Raw genomic sequence first — 19,379 nt, 5'->3', positions numbered from 1 at the left:
CTAATATAAAGCCCCCCTCTGGTGTGAAAGTGGGACTTTTGTGACTTTGCATGGGTTTTCCCCTTAAGAGCTATACCAGACCCTTACTCAGTATAAAGGTCTGTTATGGATTTTGGAGGATCTTTGAATTTTCTTGTTACATTTCTACATTTAAAATGTTTAAATTTTTAAAATGGGGGGTGGGGGGGAGGGCTGAGATTTTGCACACTTTTAAAGCGCTCCATGACTGAAAAGTTGACAAAGGCTGATATAACTTGTCAGTTCCAATGACATGCAATAAACGGACTTTGATGTGTAAACTTGGCAATTTGCTGTGTATTTTAATTCCTGTGTATGAGGGGCCCACCTAAAACAGAAGTGTCTCAGTCCCCTCCCACCCCTGCCATGTTCTAAACCTGGTCCTGATTTAGCATATATTGTTGCAGAATGAATGATACCTATAATATTTCTGAAATGCTGATTAAAGCATTTTAAAGGGCAAGTGATGAACCATTTTCTGCTTAAAGGAGAACTATGAGGTGAGTGCTTTTCACTCACCTCATAGTTCTAGCCAACCTGTGACAATGACACTGTCACAGGTCGGCTCAGTAGATCGGGAGGTGAGCGAACACATACCGGCGTTCGCTCACCTCTCAATCCTGTCAGAGCTCTCTGCCGTGACAGGGGAGGGGCTGGATTCCCCCTCCGATCCTCCAGCGCTGACTGGCGGATCGGACGGGGGAGGGGGCAGGTACAGCTGGCTCTGCCTCTAGATAGGCAGAGCCAGCTGTCACTCACGCGCCTGTGCGTATCCAGACATAATTGACGGGATCCGCTTCAGCTGCGGCGTCTCAGTATACCGCGAGCAGTAGCTCGCAGTATACTGAGCTTAGGGTGACGGGAGGACGCTAGTTGGTGTCCTCCCATTACCCTAAGGAGAACTATGGGGAAAAGCCTTAACCCCATAGTTCTCCTTTAAGATAAAGCGCTGCAAAAACTGTTGGCGCTATATAAATCCTGTATAATAATAATGATATAACGTTTTAATAGATCTGGAATCTCAGCAGAATGTATTACTTATTTGGCAATATGAGGAACTCAAAAGCAGACTCTAAAATCTAATTTGGAGTCCTGAATCTCACAATGCACACCCCTGGTCTATAGCAAAATCCTATTTGTAATACTGTTGGAAAGCTTGATACTTGAGATCCTTACTGTTTCCTATAAATGTAAACATAGTTCCTAATATATAGTCTGATCCATCAGTTGTTTCAGAGACAATCTTTCTTTCCTCAAAATATGTAGCTTAACAGCCCCGCTACTGGCATGCAAATTTAAATTTTTCTAAAAAATGGTCAGTATCAAAGCCCATATCTCCAGCCTTAACTGTTCCCCCTGACAGCTGACATGAGCCTACTGCTCCACAGAAATTAGTAGCATACAACTGTTATAGGAGAAGCAGAAGTATCCATGATATGCAGGCTTTTATTGACAGCCTGACTTTATCTTTATGGCTATACAAAAAATAAAATGGTCATACCGAAAAAGGGAAAAACTAGCTCTTGATGGAGAGAATGGAGCAGATGTTTTATTCATTGATCGTAGACTGGTGTGTTGTTCATAAACCGAATAGATAACATTTAGAAAAAGTTTACTTAAAGTCTAACTTTGAAAATTGAAACTAGCAACTCCCTGGAAGAGGACATTTCAGTTATCAAGTACTAATCACCAAAGGCTTACTTGCAGTAGAAGGGTCCTCAGCCCTTAGTGTTTACCAAACCATTTAAAGGTTAATAAAACTGTCTGTATATTATGATAGGGACTGTGGATAGTGACATGGCCTGAGTACTCTCAGCTAAGTCAATCTTCCAGTAGTATAGTTCTAAGAGAAGTTGGGTGTGTTTGTCTGACCGTGACTTTACATATTGCTTCAACTGATATGGCATCTACCAAACAAATAATTTTATATCAAGTGTGTCTATATCACAAAACAAATGGGCAATGATACCAGACAAGGTCCAAGAAGCATTTTTTTTTTAAGTCTCCCCTTTTGCAATGCCTTGAGCTGGAAACCACATCTCTGAGGCCCACAGAACAATAGCATAGCAACATTTGGGTTCCAAAGTCCAAAAGACTGAGCACCACTAATCTATGCCTGATACAAATATAAATATAGTTCATAAAAGGAAATAGTTAATATTTCTAATGTTCTTCACAAATTACAAAGCGCTATTAGCTAATCCTATTAAAACAAATTTGGGTTACCTGATTTCTCAGATCTTTTATAACCTGGAAATTATGGTCATCATTTCTTTCCGTGTTCCCAGTGTTCTTGCTATACCAGTCTCTGATTTGTGCCTCTAGATGGACATTAGACTCTTCCAACGAGTGCACTTTATCTATGTAGGAAGCCAGCCGGTCATTCAGATTGTTCATGGTTTCCTTCTCATTCCCAAAGATTCTCGTTTCTCGTTTTCCATGCTGTAGAGGACTCCCGGAATGCACTGTATGTTGTAAAACACCAGAAACTCTGGTGCCCAGACCTCCGGCTCCAGCATAAACACTTTGGGCATACCCACCTGACGTTACTTTTCTGTAATTTATACCGCCAATGCTGGTGCCATGGACAGAGCCAGTCTTCACAGAGTTCACCTTCTTAAAGGCAACTTGACTGTACATTTTTTTTTGTTTTTAAAGGATAAAAATAGGCAAATACAAACTTTCTGGGATATACCAGAAGTTAGACTCTTACTCTGAGCATCTGCATTTACTCTACTTTGGACTGACTATATTTAAATAGTAAAAGTTCCATGGTATGTTTGAACAATGATAAATTGGCATGCATCATTGACTGGTGGTGTCATCTCCTGTAGGTCACTGTTCTGTATCAGGAATGCTTTATTTGCTCTTCTTTAGACCGGTGAAGAAACAACTGTGGAATTTCAAGCGTCAGTCATCATATTCATTTTTAATGCTGACCTCTACAATCTTCACAAGCAAAATCATCTTAGGTGTATCAATTCTTATTATATCAGCTTTCCGGACACTGATTGCTTATTAATGGCTATTACAATCTTTTACAAGAAAAAATAATACATATAGGTAACACAATGTGTAATTAATATTTTTTTTGCAAAGGAGGCTGCAAAGCATTGCAAACACCATCAGTGGATTGTGTTTGCAATGTACAGGCTCCTGCAAACTATTTACCCAGCCTAGGCCAGTTATGGGGCTGAAGGAAGTCATCAATGGACTACAAGTGAGGTGACTTCACCTCACTTGTGCTCCATTGAGATCTACAATCTCTCTGCCTGTGTGGCAAATAGGACTTGTAATTTTTGTATTCACAGAATCTAAGAGGTGTGAATGAGTGACACAATTGTGTGGGTGGAGCCAATGTCAAATGAAAAAATATATGAGATGCTATGGGCAGAAGCACTCCCTCAATTTAGTAAGAGAAGGAGGGGGTGGTTTCTAGGTGGGGGAACTGCGGACATGAACATGAAATATGGTCTAAAAGATGGAAGTAGCCCTTGAGTTACTATTCGCTTGACTGCAGCTAGCCCTCTGTCATGTTTATATTTCTGTCTGTGTCCTCCTTGGAGAGATTTATTGTCTACCCGTGTCCATTGTCACAGAGAATGAAAGTGAGGAGAAATCCAAAATGTTTGAGTTGTCTCCAGAACAAGAGGTGAGGGAACATCTTCCAACTGTCTAAAAGGGAATTTCCCTTTAACTTTTGGAGATTTTCTCTAACTTCCTGTTGCATCTTTGGGACATGACGTTAAGGGAAAGTATCCCAATACCATGCCGACAGCACTAAAAAAAACCTGCCAGGGGTTTTAATTCTTCCCTTTTTTATCCAAAATATACATACATAACCCTTCCTAACAAAAATATACATACATGGCTATACATTCATGTACATGAGACTATTGGCCATGTGTCAGCTTCAACTTCCCCTCCCTCCTTACAGAGCCTAAGTGTAAACACTTGTGTGACCCTAATGTTCCTGTTTAGGGTTCTGGCAAATACATTTTCGGGTAGTGCTTGCATATTTGACAATATCTACGACCAGTTATAAGGTGATCCATTTGATTCCAATTGAAGGTGATAACTAATCTATTTATATAAAAAAGAAAAATAGGCGGAGGGCTTACATGACTAGGTGAACAGGGTAAACAATGAACAGAAGGCTTAAATAGGGGTTTGACACATGGGCGTCCCAAGGTGGGGTGACACCCTGCCATGACTTCATCGCTGGACGATAGACCCCGGCACAGACAGGAGGTCCCCTCCAATTGTTGGGTTCTCGGTCCATGAGGGTATGATACTAAAATGACTGTCAGTCATTTTGGTGTCACCCGGATGCAGGCCGCACCCCCCTAGTGATGCCACTGGTTTCACATTTTTTGCAAGGTCATTTACTTTATTGGTTTCCTGTTTTTTTTCTCAGTTGGTGTTATTTCAATGTCATAGAAGTAATGGCAGTTGGGGTCTTCTAAGGTGGCCAAAAATAGGTGCTGGTGGTTATTGTACGGTGACCCTGTCTTTAGTATGGTGTCCTTAGTTCATGGTGTGTAATACAGCCAACATTGTCCCCTAGGCAGTGTGGTGCAGTTGGGGGCCTAACATATTTAGTAGTTCCACAGAGAATATATCTGTCAATTTTGTGGCCTTCAAAGGCCTGCAACTTTGTTTGTTGGTAGGTTGTCCTGATGTTGAATTTTATAATTCCGTTAATGTATTATTTGTATAATAAAAGGCTGCTATGGCCATTTAACTCCCTTGGAAGTGTGGTCTGGTTTATTTGGGGGAATTGGAGGGAGGTTTGGATGATCTTAGCAGCCTTGACAGTTTAGGGTATTGGGGATATTCTGTTCTACCTTAGTCATGGGAAGGGTAACAAAGATTGACCTTTGCTGCTGCATTACCCATCAGTGGCCATAATAAGTATTGAAAATGATGATGAAACCAAGTGGTTTTACAGATGTGTTTAAGAGACCACATATCCAATTATAAAGCTGAAGAGTACTATATTAAACTGGTAATAAAAGACAAGGAAATAAACATTGCTTAAGACTTTTTTTTATTTCTCTCTGCTTGTTAAGTTGTTCACAGAATGTGGATCTGTCCATTTCTGGCACATTTACAAGTGTTAAAAATAGTTTTATTGCAATATTTGGTTACTTTTGCATTATGCTTGGTAGCCTCTCTTCAACTTCTTTAACTTCGGTGGCCACAACCTTCCCATCAATCACCTCTTCTACAATAGTTTTTATTTTGCGGCTTCTGTTTAGCTCTGGAATGAGAGAAGCAGGTCAAGTATGTTAGATTTAGAACTAGAGACAAGAATAAAGGAAATCCAGAGGGCAGGGGGTACAAGTTGCATAACGATCAATAATTTCTGAACAATAATGTTTTCTTCCTACATTCCACAGTTATCATCCACACATATGTATCTTCCTACATCCACAGCTATCATTTAAAGACTAATATGCATGACTCTTGAAGCATATTTTGAATATTTGGACATATGTAATTTATCCCGTCACCTATATACATTTTACACTAGAAGTAGTATTGTTTTGTTACCAGATAGAGATGAACATACTCTAAGTAACTCATGGAATCTTCCAGGCGGCCATGAGTGTTGATGAAGTTTTATTAGGATGTGTTTTTAGTATATTGTAATATTGTCATCAAGTCTCCCTGTGTCGGATTCAACCGAAGGACGCTCTAGCAGAGCGTACTTGGGTTAATCCGGACCAGCGGTAAAACCGTCAGTATTCAACCTTCTCATGGGCTTAGAGATGTGTTTGTGGTGTGTGTGGCCTTTGGACATAGCATGTCCTATTGAGGTGCATTTTAAATGCATGCAAAGGTAGTGATTATAGTCCCACTTGTAGCACTCTATTAAAATTTACTGTAGTAATTTCTGCCAATATCTTTTTTAAATATTATTTTAATTATTTTATTTTAATACCATTATTTTTAGCCAATTCAGGTACTTGGCTTCTATTCTAATATAATTAAGAAAAAAGCAAGATGGTCTTGTTACAGTTGCATGGTAACCCTGAGGTGAGGTTGCATTTCAGGGGGATTCAAGAGGTTAAAAGGGGGGTAAAGTGTGCAGACATTGTGCATAGTAGTAGGTAAAACTGATCAAGATTGTTTCCATTGTAAACTCAGCGTGGTGACCGGTAAATTAATAAAGGGGGTCAAAATGGGCCCTCACTTATATCTGAATATTATTTAATGCTAAAATTATTTTCTTTTTAGGTACACTTTATATTACATTGTAGATTTTTTTTTATTTGGATAAAAGTGCCCTTTTATAAAGTTTCCAAGTTTATCTGAAGAAAAGCACAGCGAACGATAAAATAATAATTTACATACCTTTTAGCTTGTCCTCTTCCTCCACCACCCAACTGTAAAATAGAAAAACGTGGGAAAGATGTCAAGTGTCAGAAAAATTACATGTCTTTTTAATATTATTCTACAGGATTTAGAAAGTGCCAACAGTTTGGCAGCGCTTTAAAATATAAGGAATACATTACAGTTACAATACAAATCAAGATGGTCAAGAAAGGGCCCTGCCCATGAGAGCTTACAATCTAAAAGCAATAAGCTAAAGTATGCCTAAAGTCTCCCTGTTTATGCATTTTTACATACACATTTCCCCGTGTTTTATCCCTTTAAAAATGCTGCAAGTACAGAAAAATACCCAATGATCTGCCAAAAATCAAGTGAGCTTCAAAGGCTTCCTGTCCGACCTGACAACACTGCCTCTGTTGCACTGAAATCTCAAGCAGTGTTATCACCCCTGCCCAGTTCTCCTTTGCTGAGCTACAGAATACCTCCCACTATTCTCATCTCCTTAACTTAAAGGGACTCCAAGAATAGCATGGAGTCTTTGAAGACTCCCCTCTAGTGGCTACCGTGTTTCCCCGAAAATAAGACAGTGTCTTATTTTTTTTTTTGCACGAAATAAGACACTAGGTCTTATTTTCGGGGGATGTCTTACCTGGCTGTGGAGGAGTGGACGAGGTCCCGGAAGGCGGCGTGCTGTTGCCGGTCCCGGCGGATGTTGCTTCCATTGTGCGTGTGTGCGTGCAGGAGCTGCGTGCGGGAGCTGCGGCTGGCGTGTGGGCGGGGCAGGAGCTGCGTGCATGCGGGCGTGAGCTGCGGCCGGTGGGCGTGTGGGCGGGGCTGGAGCTGCGGCAGGCTGGCGTGTGGGTGGGCGTGTGGGCGGGAGCTGCGGCCGGTTTTTACACAGTTATGTGCCGCTTCCCCGAAAGTAAGACCTAGCAGATTTCTATAATATAAGACCTACCACCGAACTAGGTCTTATTTTCGGGGTAGGTCTTATATTACAGAAATCCCCGAAGATAGTGCTAGGTCTTATTTTCGGGGTAGGTCTTACTTTCGGGGAAACACGGTAATCTACATATCTCTAAATATAAAGTCATGGTGACAACAGTCCCACTTGGTGAAATCTGGTTATTGAATTCCCCAGCTCTACTTACTATTGGAGATTTTTCCTCATTTCATTTCTGGACTGAAGTTAGTGGATCAGAATGAAAGCCATGAAGAAATCTCGGCTATGCAGCCTACCAAGATCACATGACAGGCTTGTCTCCCTTCACAGAGCTCTGGCTACATACGGCAACCCAATTTTTATTACTGGATGAACTTTAGTGTGCATAAGGAAGGACAGTGTAACGAAAAGGGGAAAGAGATATCTTCTACCCATTATATATGAGACTCTATGGTTCTCTTTAAAGCTAGCCATGGACATAAGGTAGCAACTGGATTTACAAGCCATATACAACCATTACTGATCCTTTTTAAAAAAAATATTTGGTGTATGTATACGCACAAACACTCTTGGCCACTAACAAAAAGAGTGTGCAGGCAATTCTTTTTATTTTGGAGAAACAAAATATGATTAACCTTTCAGCTATTTTCCTGAGTCCAGCCATTGGTGTATGCTATTAACCACAGATATAAAATTAATTGCATGATATGGCCGCGTTCATTGGTCATTGACCACCTTATATTTTACCTTTAGAATATATTTAGAATAGAATACTGATCATTATTTTATTACAAAATCTGTGTCAAAATATGTATTAATAGTAATAACCACATTGTGTTCAAAGCTGCAGTGTATTATACGCCTTTGTTCTATACTATAATTTAAATCACTTCTATCTTACCTTGTCTCCTCCCCCTCCAGCAGACGGCGGTATGTGGCGATTTCCATTTCTAGCCGGATCTTGATATTCAGAAGAATCTCATACTCATGAGCTTGACGTCCCATGTCTGTACGTATCTGCATCAGTTGAGCTTCCCTATTGCTAATAGCTCGTTGTATCTCAGCCAGACGTGAAGCAAACTGAGCTTTTACGTTATCTAAGGTGGCAGCTAAACCATCTCTCTGTAATAAAATAGACAGATATGAAGTGAGTTACATTTGCTAATGCGTGGGATTTAAATTAAGTTTTTCCCCCGCTTAGCATTGCTACCTGGCTGATATTTCATGGACCAGGGCTTTAGCATGGGTGAAGAAGGCAGCGCTATTAAAAGATAATTTTCCAGCACATTAAAGGCTGGTAAATCTCTCATTGTGTCTGCCCCTCACACATCTTTCACCAGTTACTTATAGTGATGAGGTGGGCGGCTCTCATGTAAGTCCTACCTCAAGTCTACAGCTCATAGTGAAGCTTCCTGGCTCAAGGACATGTGCAGACCAATCAGTAGCTGGCGCTGGCAGAGGAGGAGGTTTGACTTTGAACTGCAAATTTGACTAGCCACAGGAGATGCCCACTACATAGGAACATGCTGTCAATGATGGTTACTGGTGAAAGATGTGGGTGGCCTTACACTTGGAGATATTTACCAACTTTTTACCAATTACTGACCTCAGTTAAAATTTAGAAGCAAACTTGCGTTTCACCCATTCTAACACACTTGCCTTTCCTTTACTCTGCTACCACTCCATTCAGCTGCTAAGAATGAAGAAAATTCCTTGTTCGTCCGGGTATGGAGCAGCATGTTACAGCCCTGGAGCTTCATGATTGTCCCACTGCTGTCACAAGGGGGTGGCCAGAGATTCCTCACTCTCTGTAAGCTCCAACTAGAATGGCTTGAGGTGGCATCAAAGAGAAGGGAAGATCTGTGCTGCTAGGAAAGGAGGGCATTAAAGTGAACCTGTTGCTTTTCCTTAAATAGAAAAAGCACAGGTTTGTGTTGAACCAACAGAATGTTCCACTGTGCTGGACTGCTTACCAAGGTTATTGAGATCAGTGCCTAGGGAAAGATGTTGGGGAGCAGGGGCAGGACTACTTAAATCAATACATAAATAACATAAACATCTGCAAGTTCTGTTGTATTTTAATGCTGTACATCACCCAATTTGGACCTTGTATTTTCTATGCTCGGGAAAAGGGGTGGTGGTTATTAAATCTGAAGTCAAATTTATAGCCAACTTGAATGGTCTTTTCATTGCAATTATACAGTATAGTGTCTATGCCATTCTCCTATTTTAAGACCACAACCAATAACACATAAAGGGAATTATTTTACAATTTATATAATTGTTTTAACTAAATCTCAGAGAGTAACATTTATTATCATATATTAGTCAATATATTTTTTTTACAAATTTTGGTATACAATTAAATCTCCTGATACAAGAATGGCAGCATGGCTCATCAAACAAGGGAGGGTAATGCTGACTTTTTAAAATATTTGGACAAATTGTTAGACTCTTTTATGGCCAAACTCCACCATGGTCAGTGCTGCTGGATTGTGCCATGGGTAGACCAAGTTGCTGCCCTTAAACTTGGAGATACAGCTCTAAACTCTGCCCATGAAGACGAAAACCATGTGTCTGCTGCCATGCTTCAGCACTAGGAAAGGAAAATTACCGATAGGCAAGTATACAATTTTCCGCTATCTTTTCCAGAAATGGTAGTAATGATGAATTGCTGTCAGCCATACCTTGCTCTGTTCTGCTTGCAGCTCTATCTCCAGGCCTTGTATATTGCGGTGCATCTCAGTGATGGTTGTCTTGAATTGCTCCAGTTCACCTGTACTGACTGTGATCTCCCTGTGTACCGCCTCGATCTAGAAAGCAGAAAACAGCGCATAAGATAGGTAAGATGCTATTCCGTAAAACTGCATACTGTATCAAGCTGATAAAAAAAACTATTCTGTTTTTTTTGTGTCCCATTGCACGCTTTGCATCAGATGGTGTCTTGTGTACCATGCTGATCAGCTGTATTTAAACTGTGCTCTGAGAATTTTGGGTAAGGGGTCTACCCTGTATTTAATGTCCTACGTGCTCAGACTTTCCTGGTCTGCACACTTGTCCTGGTCAGTGACCAAGAAGGCATTGAATGCAGCATAACAGACAGGCAAGTAACATATTTAGAAGTAGGTCAGCAATGGTGGCCCCTGTATTTCTCTCATGACAGTTTTTTTTTCTGATTGAGCCAAATCACGTCCAGATTTACATATGTATCCCCCACCGCCTTCTGTGGGTGGCTACTAGAAATTTAACTGTGCTAGAACTGTAATCAGTCTAGCTGATTTATAGATGGTTATTATCTGGTTAATTCCAGGTGCTCTGTCATTAATTGTGCCTACCTGAGTGGGGTGTGACTCTGCTGCAGTGTGGGGCAGCCAATGAGGGAACATCTTGAGTGTTTATGGCTCACCAGCCAATCATTAGGGGTTTCATGGCCTGTGGTGCATGCTGGGGGAGTGCATACATACTCAGGGGATTTGCCATGTGCTCAGTTCCAGTCTGCCCCTGGGCATAGCCTGGGGGTGGGATGCTCAAGTATGGAAAAGCTGCTTAGGCCTCAAGCCTGGGGAGGCCTCACATGTAGACCCTGGAGAGGTCGATGACCGATGTAGGAAGAGAACCAGAGAATTTGGATGGCTACTGGAGGTGTTTGGTAATGGAATGGACTTCAGGAGCAAGTCTGGTGTCTCACTAATAGAAGATCTCATGCCTATCCCTGTTCAGCTGTTGCTCTATTGCCCAGTATCAGCCTGTGCTCCTATTAATTCTGCACTGAGGACTACTGAAAGGGAATTGGTGAGTCTAAAGTCAGGGTATTGGCAAAAAGAGAACAGACTCCAAATACCTAGAGCCAAAATTAATGTAAGCCCTATACCCTCTCTTCTAGTTGATGTTCTCCAATAAAGCATTTAAAAAAGGCACTGGCACCCAACTTTCTTGATCACACATCCCTTGACTGGCTTAGGATCTGCCCCTAAGAGTGAAATGTCACCCCTCTCTGCCCTTTGGGGTCCACCTCAGGCCTCTGGAGGTCACGGGGTCGCTACACATATATGACTTAATCTCAGGTAAATCATTATCCAAGTTCTGACCCTATGTGGAACTGAAAAAAAAGAAGGTGTGAAATCAAAATGGAGATGGTTGAAATAAAACCCAGGATATCAAATGAAAAGCATGGGATAAAATTTGATACACCCAATGAAAGCTATTTTATACAAGAAACTATTACTCTAAACTGAATAGCCTGGGTTCTTACAACTATAAATGAAACACAGTAATGGGGATACATACCCTGGTTTCAAACTGTAGCCTTGCATCTTCACGTATTTTCTCACTAACTGTTTCGCACTCAAGTCTCATGTCACTTAAGACCTTGGCCAGATCCACAGAAGGTGCTGCATCCATCTCCACATTGACTGTGCCTCCAACTTGCTGGCGGAGAGCCGTAACCTCCTGTTTAAATAAAATAGAGAAATAGCAATTTCTAAAATCTTTACTGTGCTCACAGTTCACATTCAGGACATTTTGCAGAAAATAAGTGATTTCATGTTGTAATTTTCATAGTCCAGGTGAAAAAAATCAAAACTTGGGCTTTAAGTGTTTGAGGGTAGCGCTATGTTCCTAACCCAAAAGCTGACATATTTTCCATCCTTGGGATCATTGGTAAAAATGAAAAAGAAAAAAAAAAAAGGTTTCTGAGCAGTGATAAGTCTTGTTTTCCATGCTACCCTTTTCATTAACCCCCAACCCCATTCATGTGTCCCACATAGCCCAAAGGTCTGATAGATTTGGGATATACTTTTGAATAGTTTTCTTTTTTTAACTGTATCTTTTTTAGGTTTTTATAGAGTGGGGAATAAATAGAACCTCTGTAATTTTAGTGCTGTCTGAGTCTCCTCTTTAGAATCCTATTTGTTCTGGTGACCTTTATCACCAGGGAAGAAAGTGATAGGAAGTCCAACATTTTATGGTTTCTATTAGACATGTGCACTGCCAAAAAATTCGTTTAGTTTAGTTTCGTTTTAAATTCGGATTTGTGTTATTTCGTTTTTCGGGATTCGGGTGTGAAAGTCAATTCGGATTCGGAATTCGGATGAAGTTCGGTAGCGGTAGGTCGAACGTTCGTTTCGTTTTCTGTTCTTATTCGTTTCTTATTCGTTTAATTCGTTCGTTTGCAGCAAAGTGACATTTGAGGGGGAAAAAATATTTTTCTCTAATGTCACTTTGCTCCAACGAACGAAACGAAAAAGAAACGAAAACGAAACGAACGTTCGGAATACCGCTACCGAATTTCGGAAATGGAAATTCGGATTACTTTGCATTCGTTATGTCTGTAATTCGGAATTCGGATACATCCGAATGTCCGAATTTCGATTCGGAACGAAACGAATTGCACATGTCTAGTTTCTATTCAAATATGACATGGGGGGAAATCTTCCAATGAGGACATATTGTTCAGAAAAAAAAAAAACTATCTAACAGGGATTTTCCCCTTAGAAAAATAGCAGGGGATTCATCTATCAATGTTCAACGTGGATGGAGGAATCTGTTAAATTTTCTAAGTTCAACACGCAAGTTGAATGAAGAAAATATGACAGTGTACACCCTACTTAAATCTCCCAGTGGAACAAATACAGTACAAAAATAAGCATTGACATGCCATTTTCGCCGTTGCCTACTCCAGCGTTTCTCAACCTTTTTTTTGGTCACGGCACCCTTTAGAAGTATGCAAAATCCTAAGGCACCCCAGTCTAAAATGTCTTATATTTTAAATGGGACCCCACTCAAAAACACCCAAAAAAGTGGGTTTCCCCTTTCACATCAAAGTGCCCCTTCCATTCAAGCTCCCCTCTTCACATCAGAGTCATCCTTTGCATCAGAGTCATCCTTTGCATCAGTAGCCCCCCCTTTCACATCAGAAGCCCCACTTTAATATCAGAGCCCCCTCCTTTCACATCAGAGTTCCCCTTTTACATCCGGAGCCCCCTACACATTGGTCTTCATTCCCCCCTTCACATCACAGTCCCGCTACACAATTTTGAGGCACTGCTAAGGAGGCCAGAAGCCACACCAGTGGGTCACATCAACCTGGTTGAGAAAGGCTGTCTTACTCTATAAAAAAAAACTAAAAAAAGTTTTAGTTAGAGTAACACTCTATGCTTAACTTTTGTCAACTTTCATTTTGTTTTGCTTATTTGTTGTAGATGTATGTTTACATGATAATACCTTTTTTACTAGCATTTTTACCAACAGTTAGAAGATTACTAAACTTTGCCCACATCACCTTGGCTCATTTCTTAGAAACCCATGGCTTTCTAACATCTCTTTCCCTGAGGGTGAAAACTAGAGTTTCCCCACTAAAATCATGAAGAAATTTAAAAATAACACTAACCTCCTCATGATTCTTTTTCAGGTAGGCCAATTCCTCTTGCAAATTCTCGATCTGAAGCTCAAGGTCACCTCGAGTCAGGCTGAGGTCATCAATCACTCTACGAAGACCGGCAATGTCTTTTTCTACTCCAAATCTCAGAACCTGCTCAGTTTCATACCTAGAACACAAAAGTTAACAGAAGTCAGAAATTCCCCAAAAAAACTTTTTAGGTTTTGGAAAAAGTGGTGAACGGTTAAAACCCCAGATCGATTTTTATTGCTGTATGTGTCTCCGTTAGGAATCCATTCTTTCTGTTTCTCCTGGTGATCATAAGAAAGTAAGGGGAAAGTCAAATATTTTGGGTTGTCGCCAGAAGAGAGATAGAGGAAATTTTTTCAATGCAGACACATGTGCCATTGACAAATGTTTAAGAGGGAGAGCAAAGAAAATGATTCGGTAATTCGGAGTATGTGGGGGAGCATGTGACTCAGTCCCATGTGACAGAGCTGATGTTTGGCAAGTTAGCTGTTTAGGGCAAATCTGGATGGAGATGGAGCCCTCAACCCCCTGGCAAGCTCCAACTAGGATCAGCTAGAATTAATTTTGGAGCTTATGCAAGGTTTTGTCTCTTCCTCCCGATGGCAAATTGAGTGGTGGTAGAAAGGAGAGGAAAATATAATAAGGTGAAACTTTAAAGGAGAACTATGAGGTGAGTGAAAATCACTTATCCTCATTGTTCGAGCCGATACGTGACAATGAAACGGTCACATGTCGGCTCAATAGATCAGTAAGTGAGCGAACGCATACCGTTGCTTGCTCACTTCTCGATCATCTCCCTGCAGAGAGCGGTGACTCTGAGTCATGGCTCCCCGCAGGGATTTCTCCCCTCCCCACTCCGATCCCCCAGCACTGACTGGAGAAACGGATAGTGGAGGGAGCAGGTACAGCTAGCTCTGCCTCTAGGTAGGCAGAGCCCCCTGTCATTCACACAGCTGGGTGGATCTCAACAGCATTGTCGGGATCCATCCCGGCTGCGGTGGTCTCAGTATTCCGTGAGCTGATGATACAAGAGTCTGAATAAAATTAACTTTTTACATTATGTTTATTGGCACTTTCCTCCTTGCACACCCAGTCTTTATTGATCATTGGCAGGACGTAGTCAGCTATACATGTACTTGCCCCCCTCCAACTGCATTACCATTACTGATGCATGAAACACTGGAATGTAACTGCATGCATTTTTTGTGTTGTACTGCTACTCATCTAACACTGGCAGCTTCTCGACAGAAGTGATGACTTAATTAGCGTACTGCTGATCCTTCATTGCTCATTCACAGTCTATTTTGTGCAATTCAGCGTAATCGGCAGAATGGTCTGCAGGCAGATACAGGCTGAGCTGCCTCGCAGAGGTGCCTGAATCACTACTTAATCTATATTGTATGCACAGATTTACTAATCCTATGACAGGCAAGAAATGCAAGTATATATAATTCATGTTTGTATGTAACTGTTTGGATACACTGCAGTGTAGCTTTAATAGACTGTACTGCATTTGTAGCTAGCTCTATGGGAGGTGACCTTTAGTACATTGGTAACTAGCTCTATGGGAGGTGACCACTACCTTGATTGTCTCTTATTGTGTAACAGGCAAACAAACCACACCATCAGCTGAACGTTTTGAGTACTTTGCAGGTGTTCTATTATATGTGTGAAGATTAGACTTTACGCTCCTTAGGGCAGGGTCTGGCTGGGCTCCTTATTCGTGACATGTTCTGCACTGCTAGTTAAATGTGCTAGCTGTAATGTGGGTGATGCGAAGTACTCAGAATATTGTTAATATAGGAAAGTACTATACCACGTTTCACATAATTAATTCATAAAATGTTGTTAAATAAATGATTGAACCTCCAGGTGGTTGCCATGAGATTATAGTGATAATTAAATATACCACAATATTTTCAGTAAGACGGTACGGGGACTATTATACTGGTCAGGAACCCAACCCTGACAACTGACATGCCATGGTCCACATTATTGTACTTGAACTAAGCTGCTGAAACCATTACATTGGTGTCATTTATTGCACCAAAAAGGCTTGGTACCAAGTGTAGCGTTTGTAGTGATTTATCAGTAGTGAGTTGCTCAGGCACAGTTGTTATCTACAACCCTATATACCCTACTATTCTAACCCTATCCCTTCCTTCCTCATGTGCCTTACTATTGGTTTGTACACCTCCATCACAGTGATGGCTGGGCCAATAGTAAGGCACATGCAATCAGTAAGGTAGGGGGTGCTTGCACTGGGGGTTTTAGGACTATAGTGGAGCTATGCATGTGATCATAAAAAAAAACTGGCAATAGATATAAGAAGGCCAGTGACGTGCCGCTGTGCTGGGTGAGGTATCCCCCAGCCTGCCAAAGCTCGGCCCCGTCCAGCCGAAGCTCCATGCCCATTCCACCAAAGTCCACCGCAAGCTCGGTAACCAAGCTTTGTGGGGAGGAGGAAGGGAGGAGCCTCCCTATCCCTCACTTGCTTGTCACTCGTGAGGCATTAAGATCGATGTCCTCACTGGTTTTTTTTTCTTTTTTTTGATTGGACAGCTTGGACCAATGGCGCTTTGCCATTGGCCCAAGCCATCCACAGAGCTCACGCCTCTAACACAGAGTATAGCTCTTGCTTCACCAAGTTAGGTTACACAAGCAGTGGGGGAAGCCTGCTGCTGTGTAACCTAACTACCTGTCAAAAGTCGGATGCCTTTAACAGGCAGCGCTCCGTCCATGACAGGTTACACAGCGAGGAGGCTTTCCCTGCTGTGTAACCTGGTACAAGCTGCTCTGAATGGAGAAAAAGCTGTCAGCTTCAGACTTGAAGCTGACAACTTTTTTCTGCATAATACTAGGTGAGGCAGAGCGCGTCCCTGAAGAAGACAGTTGACTATACTACAGATACACGTTTTCTTTTCGCAGTGAATAACCTAGATATTTTTATATATCGTAAGCATTCATTGCAAGGAGAACACACACAAAAAGCACCACTTCTCCAAGGCTCAGGAAAGGAATGATACAGTTGCTTGCCATTGGGAGCACATCTTCACTCCAGCATGAGCTCATACAAACAGAAGAAAAGCTGGTCACACACCAGATTCCTCTGGGATAGCTTATTGAAGCTTCCACTACATCACTGGTGTCCCGCCCCAAGGTCCACCCCCACGCGTTTCACCCAATCACAGCCTTAGTCATAGAGATATACGCAGTTCCCCAAGACACCTAATTAGTAGTAGTAGAACTTTAACGCAGAACTACAGCCAATATTAGCCAATCTACCCTCCAGCCAAAACAACAGTAAATGTTTTTGGCTTGGGTCAGGGGCATAACTAGAAATCACGGGGCCCCATAGCAAAATTTTGTATGGGGCCCTGTGACTTCTAGTTATGCCCCTTGCAGAGCCCACAAGAGATCCCATGCAGCCCACCTGAGGGCGACCCTGCAGAGCCCACCAGAGACTCTCTATGGTGGGCTCTGCAGGGTCACCCTCAGATGGGCTGGTGATACTACTTACCTATCCGCCTCCTCTTCCTGCACGATCGCTGATGGGCCCCGCCTCCTCCTCTGTCGCCAGGCCCGCCTCCTTTTCCATCACCGGGCCCCGCCTCCTCCTCTGCTGCCGAGCACGGGCCCCCGCCTCCGCGTCAACAGAACACCGGATCCAGCTGCTACACTGCCGCTGCTAGATCTCATTAACTCCGCAGCGGCTGTGAGAAGAACGCGCTGCTGCACAGATCACCATCAGTGATCTAAACACCAGCGCATTCTTGTCACAGCCGCCAGTGAAAAAGCCACCAGCATAAGATGCCATAGCGACCCAAGCGGCCGGCACGGTCGCATGGGTCGCTATGGTGATTGTTACGCCACTGGCTTGGGTAATACTTTGAAAGATTGTTTCAGAGCAGCACCTGAGCCAAAGATTGCTTTATAGATTGTCACAAGTAGTGGTGTCCCTAGCCTTTTTGCTACCTGACGCGGCCAGGGGAAGGGGGCGGAGCACACACTAGCCAGGGTGGTGCTAGTGATGCATGCTGACCGACGGTGGCAAGATCCCACCCAGATCATTCCACTCAGCTACTGCAAACCAGTGACGTCAATGGTTGCCAGGAGCTGAGCGGGACATCGTCCAGAGCCTCCCAGATTGCTAAGAGCTGGGGAGCCAGGCATCTACCCGCCTGGCTCTTAGCAATCTGGGATACTCTGGCCGGAAAGGGGGGAGTAGGCATGCAGCAAACACAGTGCAGCAGACTGGCCATGCTGCTCTGTCTGCCGCCCCCCTAATTGACCCAAAGTGAAGCCATCTGAGGCAACAGCTTTAGATTGCCTCATTATAGGGATGTGCCTCGTCACAATGTTCTAAGGTAAGTGAAGGTCAATAAAAAAATATGGTCTTTGTGAAGATATAATCATAGCGGTGGGGCATTTTTACAGCTCTAAAGGTTTTATACCTACAGGCTCTAATGATGGGAATCTGGCCCTTATTATCAGGCATTTTATTTTATACGGGGGTTTACTTACTTGAGTCTGAAGTCATCTGCAGCTAATTTAGCATTGTCAATCTGCAGCAGGATTCTGGCATTGTCCGTTGTGGCATTGAGTATCTGCAAAAAGTACAAATGTTTATTATATTGTTATATTGCAATATTATTAGCATATTTCAAATTATAAAAATTGAAAAAAATATACATCTAAACGTAATTTTTCAAAAAAACATTTGAAAACAAGAAGATGAAAAGGTTTTCTTTCTCATATCGCAACTAAACAGTCAAGAAAAGTAAAAGCATCAGCCTCCATTCATTTTAAATATGAATTTAACAAATATATGTAAATACTGAAATTCTTTTATTGTTAGTATATGTTTATTTTTATTAGTAGTTTATTAGATATTTCATATAGCAATTTATTATATAAGATTTAAAACAGACTTAAAATTCTACAACCAATCATTTTCACACATTTAAATATTTCATTACATTTCGGATTATAAAAAGAGTAGGGATGCACCGATACTGATACTAGTAACCGGCTTCCTGACCAATCAGCATTGAGCCAGCCAAACAGCCATTTCCATGCTGATTGGGCGGGAAGCCAGCTTCCCAGCCAATCAGCTTGGAGCCAGCGAAACAGCATGGAGCCGGCTTTCCAGTCAATCAGGAAGCAGTGGATAATGACCTGTCCCCCGGCTTTCTGATTGACCACGAAGCCGGCAACCATGCTGATTGGCTGGAATGCCGGCTTTCCAGCTAATCAGCATGGGGCCTGCCAAATAGCAATGGAGATGATTGATTGCCCGGGAAGCTGGTTCCATGCTACCGGAACTAGTGGTATCAGTACTTGCTATCGGTGAGTACCGAAATATAAATATTGGTACTTGATACTGAAAAAATTGTATTGTTGCATCCCTAATAAAGAATACAGTGGGGATTCTGGGTGATGTAATTGAGCTATTCTTTTGATTATTTGTAAAGCACAGTGGCGTCACAAGGGGGCGGGGAGGTGCGGCCCACACTTGGGTGACACCATTGGAGGGGTGACACCAAAATGAATGAGTCAGGTATCAATAAGATCGCCGCGCATGTGCGAAGACGTCATCGCACACGTTGACATCACGCACATGCATGGTGATATCACGGGGGGGGGGGGGGTCACCCGGTAACCCCTCCCGGT

General features: G+C 42.2%; 2 protein-coding genes across 2 annotated transcripts in view; both read right to left on the bottom strand.

Annotated features, from left to right (window-relative positions):
• Positions 1 to 2,658, bottom strand: part of LOC108787105 (keratin, type I cytoskeletal 19-like) — a 40,034-nt gene extending 37,376 nt beyond the window's left edge. The window contains exon 1 of the mRNA XM_018556562.1: positions 2,245 to 2,658. Coding sequence (XP_018412064.1) covers positions 2,245 to 2,658 — 414 coding nt within the window. The remainder of the gene's footprint in view (positions 1 to 2,244) is intronic.
• A 2,450-nt stretch (positions 2,659 to 5,108) lies between these two features.
• The window catches only part of LOC108787121 (keratin, type I cytoskeletal 42-like), a 25,458-nt gene continuing 11,187 nt past the window's right edge, over positions 5,109 to 19,379 (bottom strand). Inside the window, exons 2-8 of the mRNA XM_018556585.1 lie at positions 18,231 to 18,313; positions 13,689 to 13,845; positions 11,588 to 11,749; positions 9,988 to 10,113; positions 8,191 to 8,422; positions 6,379 to 6,397; positions 5,109 to 5,119 (exon numbers count right to left, since the gene is read on the bottom strand). Of these exons, the coding sequence (XP_018412087.1) occupies positions 8,198 to 8,422; positions 9,988 to 10,113; positions 11,588 to 11,749; positions 13,689 to 13,845; positions 18,231 to 18,313 (753 nt within the window). The 3' untranslated portion in view covers positions 5,109 to 5,119; positions 6,379 to 6,397; positions 8,191 to 8,197. The remainder of the gene's footprint in view (positions 5,120 to 6,378; positions 6,398 to 8,190; positions 8,423 to 9,987; positions 10,114 to 11,587; positions 11,750 to 13,688; positions 13,846 to 18,230; positions 18,314 to 19,379) is intronic.

The sequence above is a fragment of the Nanorana parkeri genome, unplaced genomic scaffold, assembly GCF_000935625.1.
Source record: "Nanorana parkeri isolate BGI_ZX_2015 unplaced genomic scaffold, ASM93562v1 scaffold242, whole genome shotgun sequence".
In the NCBI taxonomy this organism is placed as follows: domain Eukaryota; kingdom Metazoa; phylum Chordata; class Amphibia; order Anura; family Dicroglossidae; genus Nanorana; species Nanorana parkeri.
Note: the sequence above shows the minus strand (reverse complement) of the source record. Positions and strands in the feature narration are given on the sequence as shown.